This window comes from Mesoplodon mirus, assembly GCF_964341445.2.
Source record: "Mesoplodon mirus genome assembly, chromosome: 5".
Classification (NCBI taxonomy): domain Eukaryota; kingdom Metazoa; phylum Chordata; class Mammalia; order Artiodactyla; family Ziphiidae; genus Mesoplodon; species Mesoplodon mirus.
In genome coordinates this window covers 71,969,301-71,984,123 of record NC_138980.1, presented here as the reverse complement: position 1 = coordinate 71,984,123, position 14,823 = coordinate 71,969,301, and the positions used below count along the sequence as shown (strand labels likewise).

The following is a 14,823-nucleotide window of genomic DNA, read 5'->3' as shown; positions in this document are numbered from 1 at the left end:
CAATATCAGAACATTTTCATGCCCTCTCACCAAAACTGTCCTAATTAGTCGCTTTTGTTTTGAGTCATATCATTGTGAATTTTTAAAAGTCTCCTTTCTATAATGTTTTGTCATTCTGGAGGGTGTAAAAATAGATGCATGTATTCAATCTTTCATTTTTAACCAGAAATTGATCTCATGGCTTTTTCTTGGTATATTCCTTTGTTTATGGACTGCTTTTTCAGTAGAAAGTGCTTGGAGGTACATTCTTTGAGTCTTTGCATTTCTGGAAAGTCTTTGGTCTACCCTCACATTTATTTGACATTTAGCCAGATATGAGGTGAGGATTATTTTCCCTCAGAATTTCTTTTTGTCTCCATTGGTTTTCTTTCTTCTTTTTCTTTCTTTTCTTTTTTTAAAAAATATTTATTTATTTATTTATTTGGCTGTGCTGCGTCTTAGTTTTGGCATACGGGATCTTTAGTTGTGGCATGTGGGATCTAGTTTCCTGACCAGGGATTGAACCTGGGCCCGCTGCATTGGGAGTGTGGAGTCTTAGCCACTGGACCACCAGGAAGTCCCTCCATTGGTTTTCTTGAGAAATTCAATGTTACTCAGTTATTAACCTTTTGTATTTAATTTGTACTTTTTGTCTTGAAACTTTTTGGATCTTTATCCTAATGTTCTGTGTCATTTAGGCTTGTTTTCTTCAACTAGTGTCCTGACTACTTGGTGGGTTCTTTCCGTCTAGAAACTCAAATCCTTCCGTTTTGAGAAATTTTCTTGAATTACTTTTTGATAATTTCCTTCTGTTTTCTGGAACTCTTATTATTTGAATGTTGGACCTTTTGGACTCATCCTTCAATTTTCTTAATTTTTCTTAAGTATTTTGCATCTCTGTCATTTTGCTGTACTAGGAGATTTCCTAAACTCGAAGCTTTCAACCTTTCTGTTGAATTTTTAAATTCTGCTTTCATAATTTTAATTTCTAAATGTTCTTTTCTTTTCTCTGAATTTTTATTTTAAATGGCATCGTGTTCTTGTCTCATGGATACAGAAATTTCTTAAGTTTCCCTGGATATTGATAGTTTTTTGAAATTTTCATCTCCTTGCATAGTCTCTTTCTCCCTTCTTGCTTTTTTCTTTTTTTTCTGTGTTTGCCAGTACATTTGAAAGCTTTAGGTTAAACAGATTCAAGAACACTAAAATAGTCTTACATTTGTTAAAGAAATCAACTTTTAGTTTTCCTACAAGGAAAACACCAGTTCCTGACAATTTTTTACTAGCAAGTTGTACCAGACATTCAAGGAGTAAATAATTATGTTCCTAATCATACTTTATTTCAAAGTATAAAAAAGAGGGAGTACTCATCAATTTATAAGGTCATTATAATCTTTTACTTTTAAAAGAGCTCTGTTAAGGTCCAATTATATACCATAGAACTCACTTTATTAAAGCGTGTAATAAAATGGGTTTTAGTACACATACAGATTTGTTCAGCCATCACCACAGTTCAGTTTTAGAAGATTTCTTTCACCAGAAAAACGTCCTGTGCCTGTCTGCATTCATTTCCTATTTCCACCTCAGCCCGAGGCAGCCACTAATTTGCTTTCTGTTTTAAGAGATTTGCCTTTTCTGGACATTTCATATAAATGGAATCATACAGGGAGTTCCCTAGTGGTCCAGTGGTTAGGACTCAGTGCTTTCACTGCTGTAGTCCGGGTTCAGTCCCTGGTCAGGGAACTAAGATCCCGCAAGCCGTGCTGTGGGGGGTGGAGGGGGTGGAGAATCATACAGTATACATCTAGCTTATATTTATTTCACTTATCATAATGTGTTTGAGCTTCATTTGTGTCCTAGCATTTGTCAATACTTTATTCCTTTAATTGCTGAGTAATTAATATTCCGTCATATGAATATATGTCATATTTTGTTTCTCCATTAGCCAGCTGATGAACATTTGGATTATTTCCATGATTAGGAATAATGCTGCTAGGAACATTTGTATACAAGTCTTTGTATGGACATACTTCTTCGTATATTTTGAATAGATTACCTAGGAGTAGAATTCCTGATTGTATGGTAATTTATGTTTAACCTTCTAAGAAACTGTCAGACTTTTCAATAGTAGCTATTCTATTTTATAGGCCAATATAATATTGATACAGAAATCAAACGTTATGTTATGGTTTTATGTACAATGATGCAAAACCCCTAAAAAATATATTAAGGAACCAAATATAGCAACGTTTAAAATAGATAATTAATCATGTCGAGGTTAGTATCCTTTGGATGCAAGGCTGGTTTAACATTAGAAAAATCAAGTAATGTAATCCACCCTGTTACCAGAATAGAGGGAAAAACCATACTATTATCTCAAATAATGTAGAAAAGCATTTGATAAAATTCCACTGATGGTTTAAAAATTCAGCACACTAGGACTAGTAGGGAGCTACCAGAATAAGCCTGTAGCAAACCTTACACCTAATGGTGCAGCTTTGAAGCTTTTAACATAAGAAAGAAAATTAAGTAGTGAACACTCACTCAACACTTTGCTGGAGGTCCTAGCACAGGAAGCAAGAAAAAGGTATAATATTGAGAAAGGAAGAAACAAGTGTTACCTGCAGATGATGTGACTGTCTTTGTAGAAGACTCAAAATAATATACAGATAAATTATTAGAATTGATCAAGAGAATAGTAAAATTTCTGGACACAAAGTCAGTAAAGAAAAGTCATTTGCAGTTCTTTTCCCAGTAAGTTAGAAAATGTACTTTAGAAATCATATAAGTTACAAAAGCTTGAAAAAATAAGCTTGACAAAGATGTGTAATATGTATCTGGAGAAAACTGTGAAACTTTACTGGAAAACATTAAAGAGAACTTAACTCTGAAATTTATGTAAAGATCAAGTGGTAAAGAGCAATCCTTCTGAAGAAGAGAAACAGGATAGGGTGTAAGAGAAGCCACTTCTTGAAAGTCTAGTTCATTCCCATTTTAGGATTTAGTTTTCTTGGGTCTGCTAAGTCAGGTACCACTTAATCAAAATGTTGTTGCTATCGTGTCCTGTCTTATTTTCTTTGTCTTTTTTGGTTTGTGTAATTTTTTAAAACAATCCCTGTATTGTTACATTTTACAGGGTTTTTCAAGGGAAGAGAAGTAAGTATGTGCGGTCAACACTGAAACATTTTTAACTGAAAATACTGGCATAAGTTTTAAAGCCATCATTTTGGCTGCTGGGTGGAGAATAGATTTCAGATTGGACAGGAGTAAAGGCAGGAAAACCTGGTAGGAGACAATTGAAATAATCCAGATGAGAGATGGTTGAGGTTTGGACCAGGAGCCCAGGATTTCCACATGCCTTGGGTAGGGCAGCCCCTCTCACAGATATCACATCATCTTTGATTGGAGTAAAAATGTGGTCCTGTGTATTCCTGGCAAGACCTTTACCCTTTCCAGTTTCCAGCCACTCACCCCTGTCTCTCTTGAAACCATCATTAATAATTGTATTCATTATGTCTTTTTTTCTTGTTTATGCCATAAGAATCCTAGAACTCCCTGATTCCTCCAGGGCTCTTTAGACACTGAGGTAGTTAACTGGTACCTGTATCCCACTCCCTCAACAGTATGTCCACCATCATTGTTCTTTTTTTTCCTGTAGCTTTTATCACCATTTGTAACATAATATATTTGTTTATCCATCCTCATTAGAATATAAGCTCTATTAAGACAAGTTTTTCTCTATTTTTATTGCGTATTCCAAGCACTTAGAACAATGCCTGGCACATAATGGTTGCTCAGTAAAAATGTGTTGAATAAATGAAGGAAAACAGAAATAGCAGTGAGGAATAGTTGCATTGTAGGTTTAGTTTGAAGATCAAGACTACTGAATTTGTTGATGGATTGGGTGTGCGATGAGTAAGAGAGAGAGTAGTTACGGATGGCTCCCAGATTTTTGGCATAAACCAAAATGACTAGAGTTGCCATTTCTTGAGAGGGAGAAGCTATGAGAGGAGCAAATTTTAGGGTAAAATCAATTATAATATTCTAAGGTAACACATTTAAAAGTCACTGAATAGATGTTCTCAAAAGTTCCTTCTGCTTGGTTTTACCGTCCTACAATTTTTGGAGACTACACTCACCATGCTTATTTGTAATGTTTTCTCAGGTCATGCGCATTGTGGATAATGTTCGTCCTGACCGACAGACAGTTATGTTTTCAGCTACTTTCCCCAGAGCTATGGAGGCCTTGGCTCGCAGAATCCTGAGTAAACCCATTGAAGTACAGGTTGGAGGCAGAAGTGTGGTTTGCTCAGATGTGGAGCAACAAGTGGTACGTACAGTCCTTAGGAAACCCCCACTTCCCTGTATGTTTAGGCACTGTGTCATCCTTTTGGGATCGTTGTGATATAGGCAGATAATTTCTAAAATTAAATAGTACACATCAACTGAAGCCTTTAACATTTTACCAAATATATATATATTTTTTAAAATTTTTATTTATTTATTCATTTATTTCTGCATTGGGTCTTCATTGCTGCGTGCAGGCTTTCTCTAGTTGTGGTGAGTGGGGTCTGCTCTTCATTGCGGTGCGTGGGTTTCTCATTGTGGTGGTTTCTCGTGGAGCACGGGCTGTAGACGCACGGGCTTCAGTAGTTGTGGCTCACGTGCTCTAGAGCGCAGGCTCAGTAGTTGTGGTACATGGGCTTAGTTGCTCCATAGCATGTGGGATCTTCCTGGACCAGGGCTCGAACCCGTGTCCGCTGCATTGGCAGGCAGAATCTTAACCACTGTGCCACCAGGAAAGCCCTACCAAATATATTTGAATTTGCTCTTCCATGGAACTGTCTGTTTAAATGCTCTTTTAGTTTTTTTCACCAGAAGTGGTGGGCTGGTGATAACATGTCACATACCTATGTTATTCTTTGGTTAATAGGATGTGAAGTTAAGAGTCAGAGAACAGATGATCATCTGTCCACATTTGTAAGCCTCTTAGTCTCTGAAATTTACAATTTTTTTTTTGGTCTCAGTGGTTTATCAATTAAAATCAACATTTTCCTACCCCTTCCTAAAGTTATAGGAAGATGCTTGTTGTTTATTTACTTGCCACAAATAAAATGAATGTTTTTGTTCATGCAGTGTATTTGGATTTTTACTCCATTAACTTGGTACAATGTGTTGTTTTCAGATTGTGATTGAAGAAGAAAAGAAATTCTTGAAGCTACTTGAACTTCTAGGCCATTATCAAGAATCAGGATCTGTCATTATATTTGTGGATAAGCAGGAACATGCTGATGGTCTTCTGAAAGATTTAATGAGAGCTTCTTACCCTTGCATGTCTCTTCATGGAGGTAACGTTTAATGAAGTCTCTGTTAAGTACTTAACTTAGCCAAGCACTGTACTGTGTATTTCCTTTGTCTCTAATTTAGTAGTAAATTTTATGTCACCATGTCATTTTTCATTCACAACAGTTCTGTGGGGGGTAAGCATTATTTTATTCCATCTTAGCGATAAAGAAAATAAGACAACAACATTGGTTTGATCAAATTCCATAACCATTAATCAGCTAAGGAGGAATTGAACTTAAAATTTTTTTTTTCAGCCCAAACCCCCAATATTTATTTAAAAGTTATTTATATGTACAACTAATGTAATATTATGCTCTTTATAAACATTAACACACAAGCAAGAAATTAAAAAACACAAAAATTAGAAATAGTCTAGTATTTTCTTTCCACTCCCCCAACGTATCATATCACACACACCCTAGTTACCTCTCTCCCCCGACCCCCTCACCCTGCACCATCACTTCGGAGCCCCTGCTGTAATCAAAGGGAGCCTTTGGAGTTTCTGAAACAGAGGAGGGGCATGGTCTCTGATGACTTTCCCGAATCCGCAAACTAAAAACAGACGGAGACATCAAAGAACTGCAATTGAGCGCTTTCCACGTGCCAGGAAATGCCTCAGTGCTTTAGTATAACTCATTTAATCCCCAAAGCAACCCTACGCTATAAGTACCATTATTGTCTTTTAAGATATTTTTATCTTAAGGTGGAACCGAGGCATAGTGAGGTTAAGAAACTTTGCCAGGGTGACACAGAAATGGTGGAGCCAGAACTGGAACCCACCCTGGGTGGGTCCACACTCCATGAGCTTAACCGCTTCTGGAGGGAGATGAGGGGGGCTCCCTTGGTCAAGTCCCTCACCAATCACTGCTGTCATGAGACTCCCAGGTACTGTGTGAGGAGGCAGCAGGAAATCACTCATCGCCGGGGTACCTCTCACTCGGTCGTCTAGGCAAGGTCGGCTTATCTGCAGTCTCCAGAGGCCAACTCAGCTGGTCACGCAGGCGCAGATCGATAGGCTTGGTTTCTATGAACTTAAAATGTTTGATTTATGTTCTATTTCCATTGTACCATGCTACCTAGAGGTTTTTATTATGATTCACATTAGAGCTTTAATTAATTTCTGTGTAATATCGCCATTGTTATGTGTATGTGGGACTTAGAACACTAAACATATGGAACAGAGACAGTGAATTAAACTCACTAACCAAGTGTTCTGGCAATATGGCTTTGTGACAAACCACCCCCAAATTTAGTGGCAACAGTCTTTTTTTTTTTCTTTTTTAATGAATCTGCAATTTGTGTAATTCTTCGCACACATAACTAGTCTCTCTTTCATGCTCTGTCTACTCGGATGGCTCAGTTGGGGTTGGGGATCCATTTCCAATTTGCCTTACTTAGGCAGCTGACAAGTTGGTACTGGCTCTTGACTGAGAGCTCAGTCAGGCTGTTGGCCAGGAGTCCTGACTCTTTCCCTTGTGAGCCTCTCTCTGAGGCTGCTTGGCCAGAAGGCAAGAACCAGAAGCTGCCAAGACAGTTAAGGAGGATACTGGGAAGTGGTAGAAATTTTATTTCCACCATATTCTATAGGTCAAAATAGTCACTAGACATTCAAGGGAATGGAGGCATAGACTCCACCGCCTTATGGGAAAATGTCATTCGATATGCAGAAGAGCATGTGGGATAGGACGTGCTTTTGCTGCTGTCTTTGGAAAATACAATCTACCACACAAGGCTTCATGTGGAATGCAATTAAAAGGGCTTTGAGGAGAAAAAAAAAAAGGGCTTTGAGGATATGTATTTGGTTAACTTTTTTTTTTTTTTTTTTGTGGTACGCGGGCCTCTCACTGTTGTGGCCTCCCGTTGCGGAGCACAGGCTCTGGATGCGCAGGCTCAGAGGCCATGGCTTACGGGCCCAGCCGTTCTGTGGCATGTGGGATCTTCCCGGACCGGGGCACGAACCTGTGTCCCCTGCATCAGCAGGCAGACTCTCAACCACTGCGCCACCAGGGAAGCCCGGTTAACATTTAGTGTTTGAAAATGACTCGTTGTGTTTTCCTTTTCTTTTTATTTATTTATTTATTTTTAAAGTTGTGAGTTACATTTTTTAAAAAATTAATCTATTTATTTATTTATTTATTTTTGGCTGTGTTGGGTCTTCGTTGCTGTGTGCGGGCTTTCTCCAGTTGTGGCGAGCGGGGGCTACGCTTTGTTGTGGTGCACGCGCTTCTCATTGCAGTGACTTCTCTTGTTGCGGAGCATGGGCTCTACGCGCCCAGGCTTCAGTAGTTGTGGCATGTGGACTCAGCAGTTGTGGCTCATGGCCTCTAGAGCGCAGGCTCAGTAGTTGTGGTGCAGGGCTTAGTTGCTCCACAGCATGAAATTATGTAGGGTTTTTGAAGAATTATTTTTTTTAAGGTATAACCATGAAATTCCTAATGTGCACATGTAATTAATGTGCATTTCATGCATAATACATAGAATAATGGCATTAGTTGTGAGAAGCATGGGTGTTAGTATGTCTGAAATGCATACAATTTTGTGCCCCTTTAGAAGCAAAAAGGATACAAACTACAAAACATTTAGTCCATTCTTCCTGCTAGGATTATTGCAACTGCAAGATGCTGCTGACTCTGGATTGTGACCAAATGACAGAAAATCCTGGACTTGTTCATTTGTAAGATGGAGATTATGGTATTTCTGTTCTTCTAAGATTGATCTCCATAAAGGGGCAGTCAGGCTGATTTGCAGAACCTATCGCTTAATGGAATAATAGCTGTTTATTGCTGCTTACTCTTCTGAATAGTGAGAAGGAAGCTCAGAGACACTCTTGAGTGCTGCCACTTCTTCAGAGCCACCTGTAGTTCTCTAGTCTTCAGGTCTAGTGGAGGGAGAAAGGGAGGCAGAAGGTTGGAGAATGAATGATGTGTTCTGCCGACTCCTGGTTTTCTTAACCTGAGACCGTTTTCTCAGTTCAACAATCAGAGCATTCCATAGTTGCTTGACTTTTTTGTTAGAGCACAAAGGCCAGGTAATTGTAGTTTATGAACAAAATATATGGAGAGCATATTGTTCTTAATACTCTATTTTTTATTTATCACATACCTGCATTCCTCTAAACTTTCCTCTAAACTGGGTTAAAAAATGAAAGAAGAAATCTGAAAATACTGTCATTAAACCATGGCTATAATTTCTATCCTGTCAGTCATCCATTTCTTCATTTTTGCACTAATAATGAATAATTTCAAAATTCCTTAGGGGCTTCCCTGGTGGCGCAGTGGTTGGGAGTCTGCCTGCCGATGCAGGGGACACGGGTTCGAGCCCTGGTCTGGGAGGATCCCGCATGCTGCGGAGCGGCTGGGCCTGTGAGCCACAATTACTGAGCCTGCGCGTCTGGAGCCTGTGCTCCGCAACAAGAGAGGCCGCGATAGTGAGAGGCCCGCGCATCGCAATGAAGAGTGGCCCCCGCTTGCCACAACGAGAGAAAGCCCTTGCACAGAAACGAAGACCCAACACAGCCATAAATAAATAAATAAAGCAAACTGTCAACAAGTAAAAAAAAAAAAAAAGTAAACACTATAAAATAAATAAATAAATAAAATTCCTTAAAGACTCAACCTGCATTTAATATAGTAAATATTGCTGAAATTAGGAAAGTAGCACAATGGTTTCTACTTTCAGGTGTTTATGATATATGAAAACAGAGACATTTTAAAATAGGGCAAAATGCTTCAATGAGACCTTTGACGTGTACTGTTAATATCAGTTACTTTTCCTTTTGGTTCTCTGCAAGTAACAGAAAATATGAAATCAGCTGCCATAAATCATGAGGAATATTTATTAATTTACAAAACATGAAATCCCATGGCAGAACGATTCCAGGGGACTTCCCTGGCGGTCCAGTGGTTAAAACTCCGCGCTTCCACTGCAGGGGGCCTGGGTTCTATCCCTGGTTGGGAAACTAAGAGGCCACATGCTGCAAGGTGTGGCCAAAGAGAAAAAAAAACAGAAAACGATTCCAGGATTGCTTCACTCAGCAGTAGCTCAGTGTTACCATATTGTAGTTTCTATACTGCCATCTTGAGCATAATAACTTAGTTATTAAGCTAAGCTTTCTTTATAGCAGCAAAAAGCCTTCTGCAGGCTCAGTCATCGCTTCCAGATCTGACAGCTTCCAGAGGAGGAAGAGTATTTTCCATATATCTATGGCTTTTTTCCCCCTCATTTTTACTACCAAAATTTTCAAACACAGAAAATCTGAGAAAACCATATTGTGAACACCCTTGAATATCTAATACTAGATTCTACAATTAACATTTTGTTATATTTATCTGTCACATCTTTAGCCATCTGTCCTTTTACCCACTCCTTAATTTTTCCTAGTTTTTTTAAAAAATAAATTTCTTTCTTTTTATTTATTTATTTTTGGCTGCGTTGGGTCTTCGTTGCTGTGCGCGGGCTTTCTCTAGTTGCAGCGAGCGGGGACTACCCTTCGTTGTGGTGCGCGGGCTTCTCATTGCGGTGGCTTCTCTTGTGGAGCACAGGCTCTTGGCACGCGGCCTTCAGTAGTTGTGGCTTGCAGGCTCTAGAGCGCAGGCTCATTAGTTGTGGTGCACGGGCTTAGTTGCTCCGTGGCATGTGGGATCCCAGACTAGGGCTGGAACCCATGTCCCCTGCATTGGCAGGGGGATTCTTAACCACTGCGCCACCAGAGAAGCCCTTTCTTAGTTTTTTGATACATTTCAGAATATGTTGCAGCATCAGCACATTTCACTTTAGTGTGCACATGATTAACACTAGTTCAAAATTTTTTTAAATAAAAAATCTGTAAGTAAACTATAGTGAAATGTACAGATTCTGAGTGTACCATTTGATGAGTTTTGACAAATGCATGTAAGTTTGAAACCCAAACCTCTGTTAAGATATAACCTCAGAAATTTCCCTCAGTCCCTGCCACCACTTTTTACATTTTTTCCCCAACTTTACCTGTTTTAGAATTCCAGATAAATGGAGCCATACATTATGGACTGTTTTGTGTCAGGTATCTTTGACTCTGCATATATTTTTGAATTTTCATCCACGTTGGATGTAACAGCTCTTCCCTTTTATTGCTGAGTAATACTTCATTGTATAAATATATCATAGTTTGTTTAGTCATTTCTCTTGGTCACCTGGGCTACTTCCAGTTTTTTGGCTGTTTTAACCATCCCAAAGGATTCACCATAATCAGGATGCAGAATAGTTCCCTCACCCCCCAAGACTCCCTTGTCCTATCCCTATGCAGAGTAACTCTAAGGTTCTCTTTCCTCGTGCACATAGCCCCTGGAAACCACTGATGTGCTCTTATAAGAATGTTTATAAATGCAGTCATACATTATATAGCTTTTTGCAGTTGGCTTTTTTTTTACTCAGCATGATGGCTTTGAGATCCATTCAAGTTGTTGCATTGTTCATTTCTTTCTATTATCTAATAGTATATTTTGTGTGGATGTACCACTGTTTGTGTATTTCTTTATCTGTTGAAGGACATTTGGGTTGTTTCCAGTTTTAGACAATTATGAATAGAGCTGCTATTAAATATGTAAGTCCAGATTTTTGTGTGAACATTTCATTTCTCAAGGGTAGATAACCAGGAATGGGATAGCTGGGTCATATGGTAAGTTGATTTAGATATGATTTTCTTTGTATTCATTCTCCTTGGGGTTGACCGCCTTCTAGAATCTGTAAATTTATGTCTTGCATCTAATTTGGGAAATTCTTGACCGTTGTTTCTTTTTAAATTAATTAATTAATTAATTAATTAATTAATTAATTTGGTTGCACTGGGTCTTAGTTGTGGAAGGCAGACTCCTTAGTTGTAGTGTGCGAACTGTTAGTCGCGGCACGCATGTGGGATCTAGTTCCCTTACCAGGGATCGAACCTGGGCCCCCTGCACTGGGAGTGTGGAGTCTTATCCACTGTGCCACCAGGGAAGTCCCTTGACTGTTATTTCTTGATTGATTGATTGATTGGTTGTTTTACTGCCCTATTTTCTCCTCTCTTTTTGGGACTCCAATTGTGTGTATGTTCAGCCTTTTGATTCTGTCTCATGTATCACTGATGCTATGTTCAGTCTTTGTTTTACAATCTTTTTTCTCTCTAAGACTGAATAATTTCTTTGACTGTCTTAAGTTCACTGTGTGTTTTTGGCCATCTCTTACCTGTTAATAATAAGCCCATTCAGTGAATTTTTAAATTCAATTATTATATATTTTTTAGTTCTAGAATTTCCAGTTGGCTCTCTTTTATATTTTACTGATTCTCTAATTCAGTTTCCTAGCCATTCATTATAAGCATTTAAAAGTTTTTTTCCTTGATCACAATTATAATAGTTGCTTTAAAATCTTTGACTATTAATCATAATGTCTTAGTCATCTGAAGTCAGTTTCTATTATCTTTGATTTTGTTTTATAGTTTTCTGTTTCTTTGTATGTCTAGTAATTTTGGTTTGTATACTGGCCTTTATGAATGATACCTTGTAGAGTCTGAATTCTCTTATGTTTTATTTAAGTTTTTTTTTTTTTTTTTTTAAATAGGGCATTAACTTGTCTGGATCCATATTTGAAACTGTCTTTCTTGTAATGGACAACCTCTGAAATTTCTAATAATTTCTTTCAGCCAGAGCTGGGCTACTGGCATTCTGCCCCATGTGTGTATAGTTTAGGTGTCAGATATTTGGGCAGCGTTTTTTTTGTTTTTTGTTTTTAATTTTATTCCTTCCTCCCTCCCTCCCTTCCTCGTTTCTGCACCCGGGCTTTCTCTAGTTGCAGTGAGCAGGGGCTTTGTTGCTGTGCGGTGGCTTCTCTTGTTGCAGAGCACGGGCTCTAGACGCGTGAGCTTCAGTACTTGCGGCATGTGGGCTCAGTAGTTGTGGTGCGTGGGCTCTAGGGCTCATGGGCTTCAGTAGTTGTGGTGCATGGGCTTAGTTGCTCCACGGCATGTGGGATCTTCCCGGACCCAGGCTTGAACCCATGTCCCCTACATTGGCAGGCAGATTCTTAACCACTGCGCCACCAGGGAAGTCCTTGGGACAGCGTTTTTATGCACTGTTGGATGTGCCTGCTCTGTTGTTCTTTCTGAGATTTATCCCCTCTTTTCTGGTCCTGAGTTTATCCTGAATGCTTTCTTCTTGTTTCTTCTTGTCAGTAAGACTGTTTATTCGTGTTTTGACTTCCCTACCTGGGCTGCTCAGGGCCCGCTCCCAAACAGAAAGTTTAAAATAAAGAAGTAAAATCCTGTAAACTCAACAAGTGCCATTGCATTCTTCCAGGTGTCAACTCCCTTCCAGTTTCTGCCTTCTTTTAGTCACTCTCTGGTGCCTTCAGGTAGTTAGTTCTTTGTATTTTGTCCAGAATTCATAGTTGTTACCCACAGTAGGGTTAGTCTATAAGATTTTCCCCTACCTTGATGTAAATGTGTATTTTTTTTATATATGTAAGGAAATTTTTCCCCATAATCCCCTGTCTGTACTTCTTTTATCTTTTTGGTCAGAATTGCTTCACATGCTTATGCCTAATTCATTCAAAGACAAGGGAATGACAAATGGTTCTTAATGTATTATCCTTGCACCCCTGAGGTTCCTGAGATTTTCAGGGGTTTCATGAGGTCAAAAATATTTCCATAATAACCCCACCAAGTTATTTGCCTTTTTCACTTTCATTCTTTCATCAGTGTATGTGTAGTATAGCTTTCTAGAGGTTGCACAGCGTGTTAAATTGCAACAGATTGAATGCAGAAGATATGAGACTCCAACTATCTTCTATTAAGCCAGACATCAAAGAGATTTGCAAAAATGTGAAGCGCCTTATTTTTATTGTTTTGGAAAAGTTACTTTTCACAAAAATATATTTTTTAGCATGTAATTGTTTTATTATTTTTAAAAAAGTTAATAAATATTTAAAATTTTCCTTAGTTCTAGTTTCTAATACATTAAATATTGATAGAGATGACCTAGATAAACTAAAGCTCTCTGGGTCTGGTTCTTATTAATTTTAAGAGTGCACAGACAACCTGAGCACAGAAAGTTTGAGAAGGGCTAGTTTACACTAATCATTACTCACCTCCTGAGACTGAGAATTAGGCTCATCTCTGGTTTAATATATGTGACCATGTGTTGGGTGGATAACAAAATTGAAGTTATGTTAAAAAGGAAGAGGGTTAATGGTTGCTGCCATTAACTACTAACTCTACTGTACATATGTGTCAGGATACCTCAGTCTACAGTAGAAGTTGTGGTATTTTAAAATTATAAACGTAATGTATATTGTTACTGATTCCACTGATTTTTCTTACGAGGTTTTTGGGTACAATGTTGGATCCTAGTTTCTTTGAGATAAGATCCAAATATTTTCCATAATTCAGTCTTTGAAGAGTACATTTAAAACTTTAGGTAATATAAATTAATATTGATAAATATTTAGATGCTAAATGTTCTGTATATGTTAAACACAGGTTTCATACGGAATGTTAGAATATCTCTTGCTGCAAAAATGAATTTCAAGCTTTGAGAATTTATCCCATTCCCTTCTCTGATTACTAGAGATTCCCAGGTACCCCATCATAAAGTATATTTGTGGCCTGGACATTTTGTAAAAGAACATTTTGGTATTTTATGCTCTGCTTTGTCACTCATCCTGAGGCTCTTTGAGTAACAAATTTTAAAGAGAGATCCAGTTGGGTACTTTTAAAGCAGTGCACCATAAACTTTAATGTGCATATGTAATCACCTATGAATCTTGTTAAAATGCAGAATCTGACTCAGCAGTTTGGGGTAGGATCTGAGATTCTGCATTTCTAACAAGCTCTCATGTGATGCTGCTCCTGGTCCCTGGGACAAAACTGTGAGTAGCAAGGCTCTAAATAACCTATGGAGAGAATTAGAAAGATCTGAATCCTGTCAATATAGGCTGAATGTACCTGCCTTTTTCCCATTTGCCTCCATAAGAGATATAGGTTAGTGATTTTGAGGTTGGGCTTCTGGAGTGATAAGCCTTATGTATAAGAAAGGGGGCAAAACAAGGCAGATTTGGAATTTGTAAATAGCAATAACTTTTGATCTTGGCATTAAATTTCCATAATCTTTTTTTTTTTAATTTTTTATTGAAATGTAGTTGATTTACAGTGTTGTGTTTCAGGTGCACAGCAAAATGATTCAGTTATAATATCTATTCTCTTTTAGATTCTTTTCAATTATAGGTTATTATAAGATGTTGAGTATAGTTTCCTATGCTATACTGTAGATCCTTGTTGGTTATCTTATATATAATAGTGTGTATATTTTAATCCCAAACTCCTAATTTATCACTCCTCACCAACCCCCTCCCCCAAGTCTTTTACTTTCTATATGGTAGTTGTTGGACATGTGGTCAATATAAGTTGGATTTGTTCTTTACCCCTTGTTTAACTTCTTTTGTCTGAATGTCAGAGGAAATGGAAAATTTAATTTGAATATGTGGTTTTAC

At 38.1% G+C, this 14,823-nt stretch overlaps 1 protein-coding gene across 1 annotated transcript in view; it reads left to right on the top strand.

The window, feature by feature from the left end:
* DDX46 (DEAD-box helicase 46) overlaps positions 1-14,823 on the top strand; it is a 53,769-nt gene that overhangs the window by 21,438 nt on the left and 17,508 nt on the right. The window contains exons 14-15 of the mRNA XM_082621172.1: positions 4,145-4,309; positions 5,165-5,327. Coding sequence (XP_082477298.1) covers positions 4,145-4,309; positions 5,165-5,327 — 328 coding nt within the window. The remainder of the gene's footprint in view (positions 1-4,144; positions 4,310-5,164; positions 5,328-14,823) is intronic.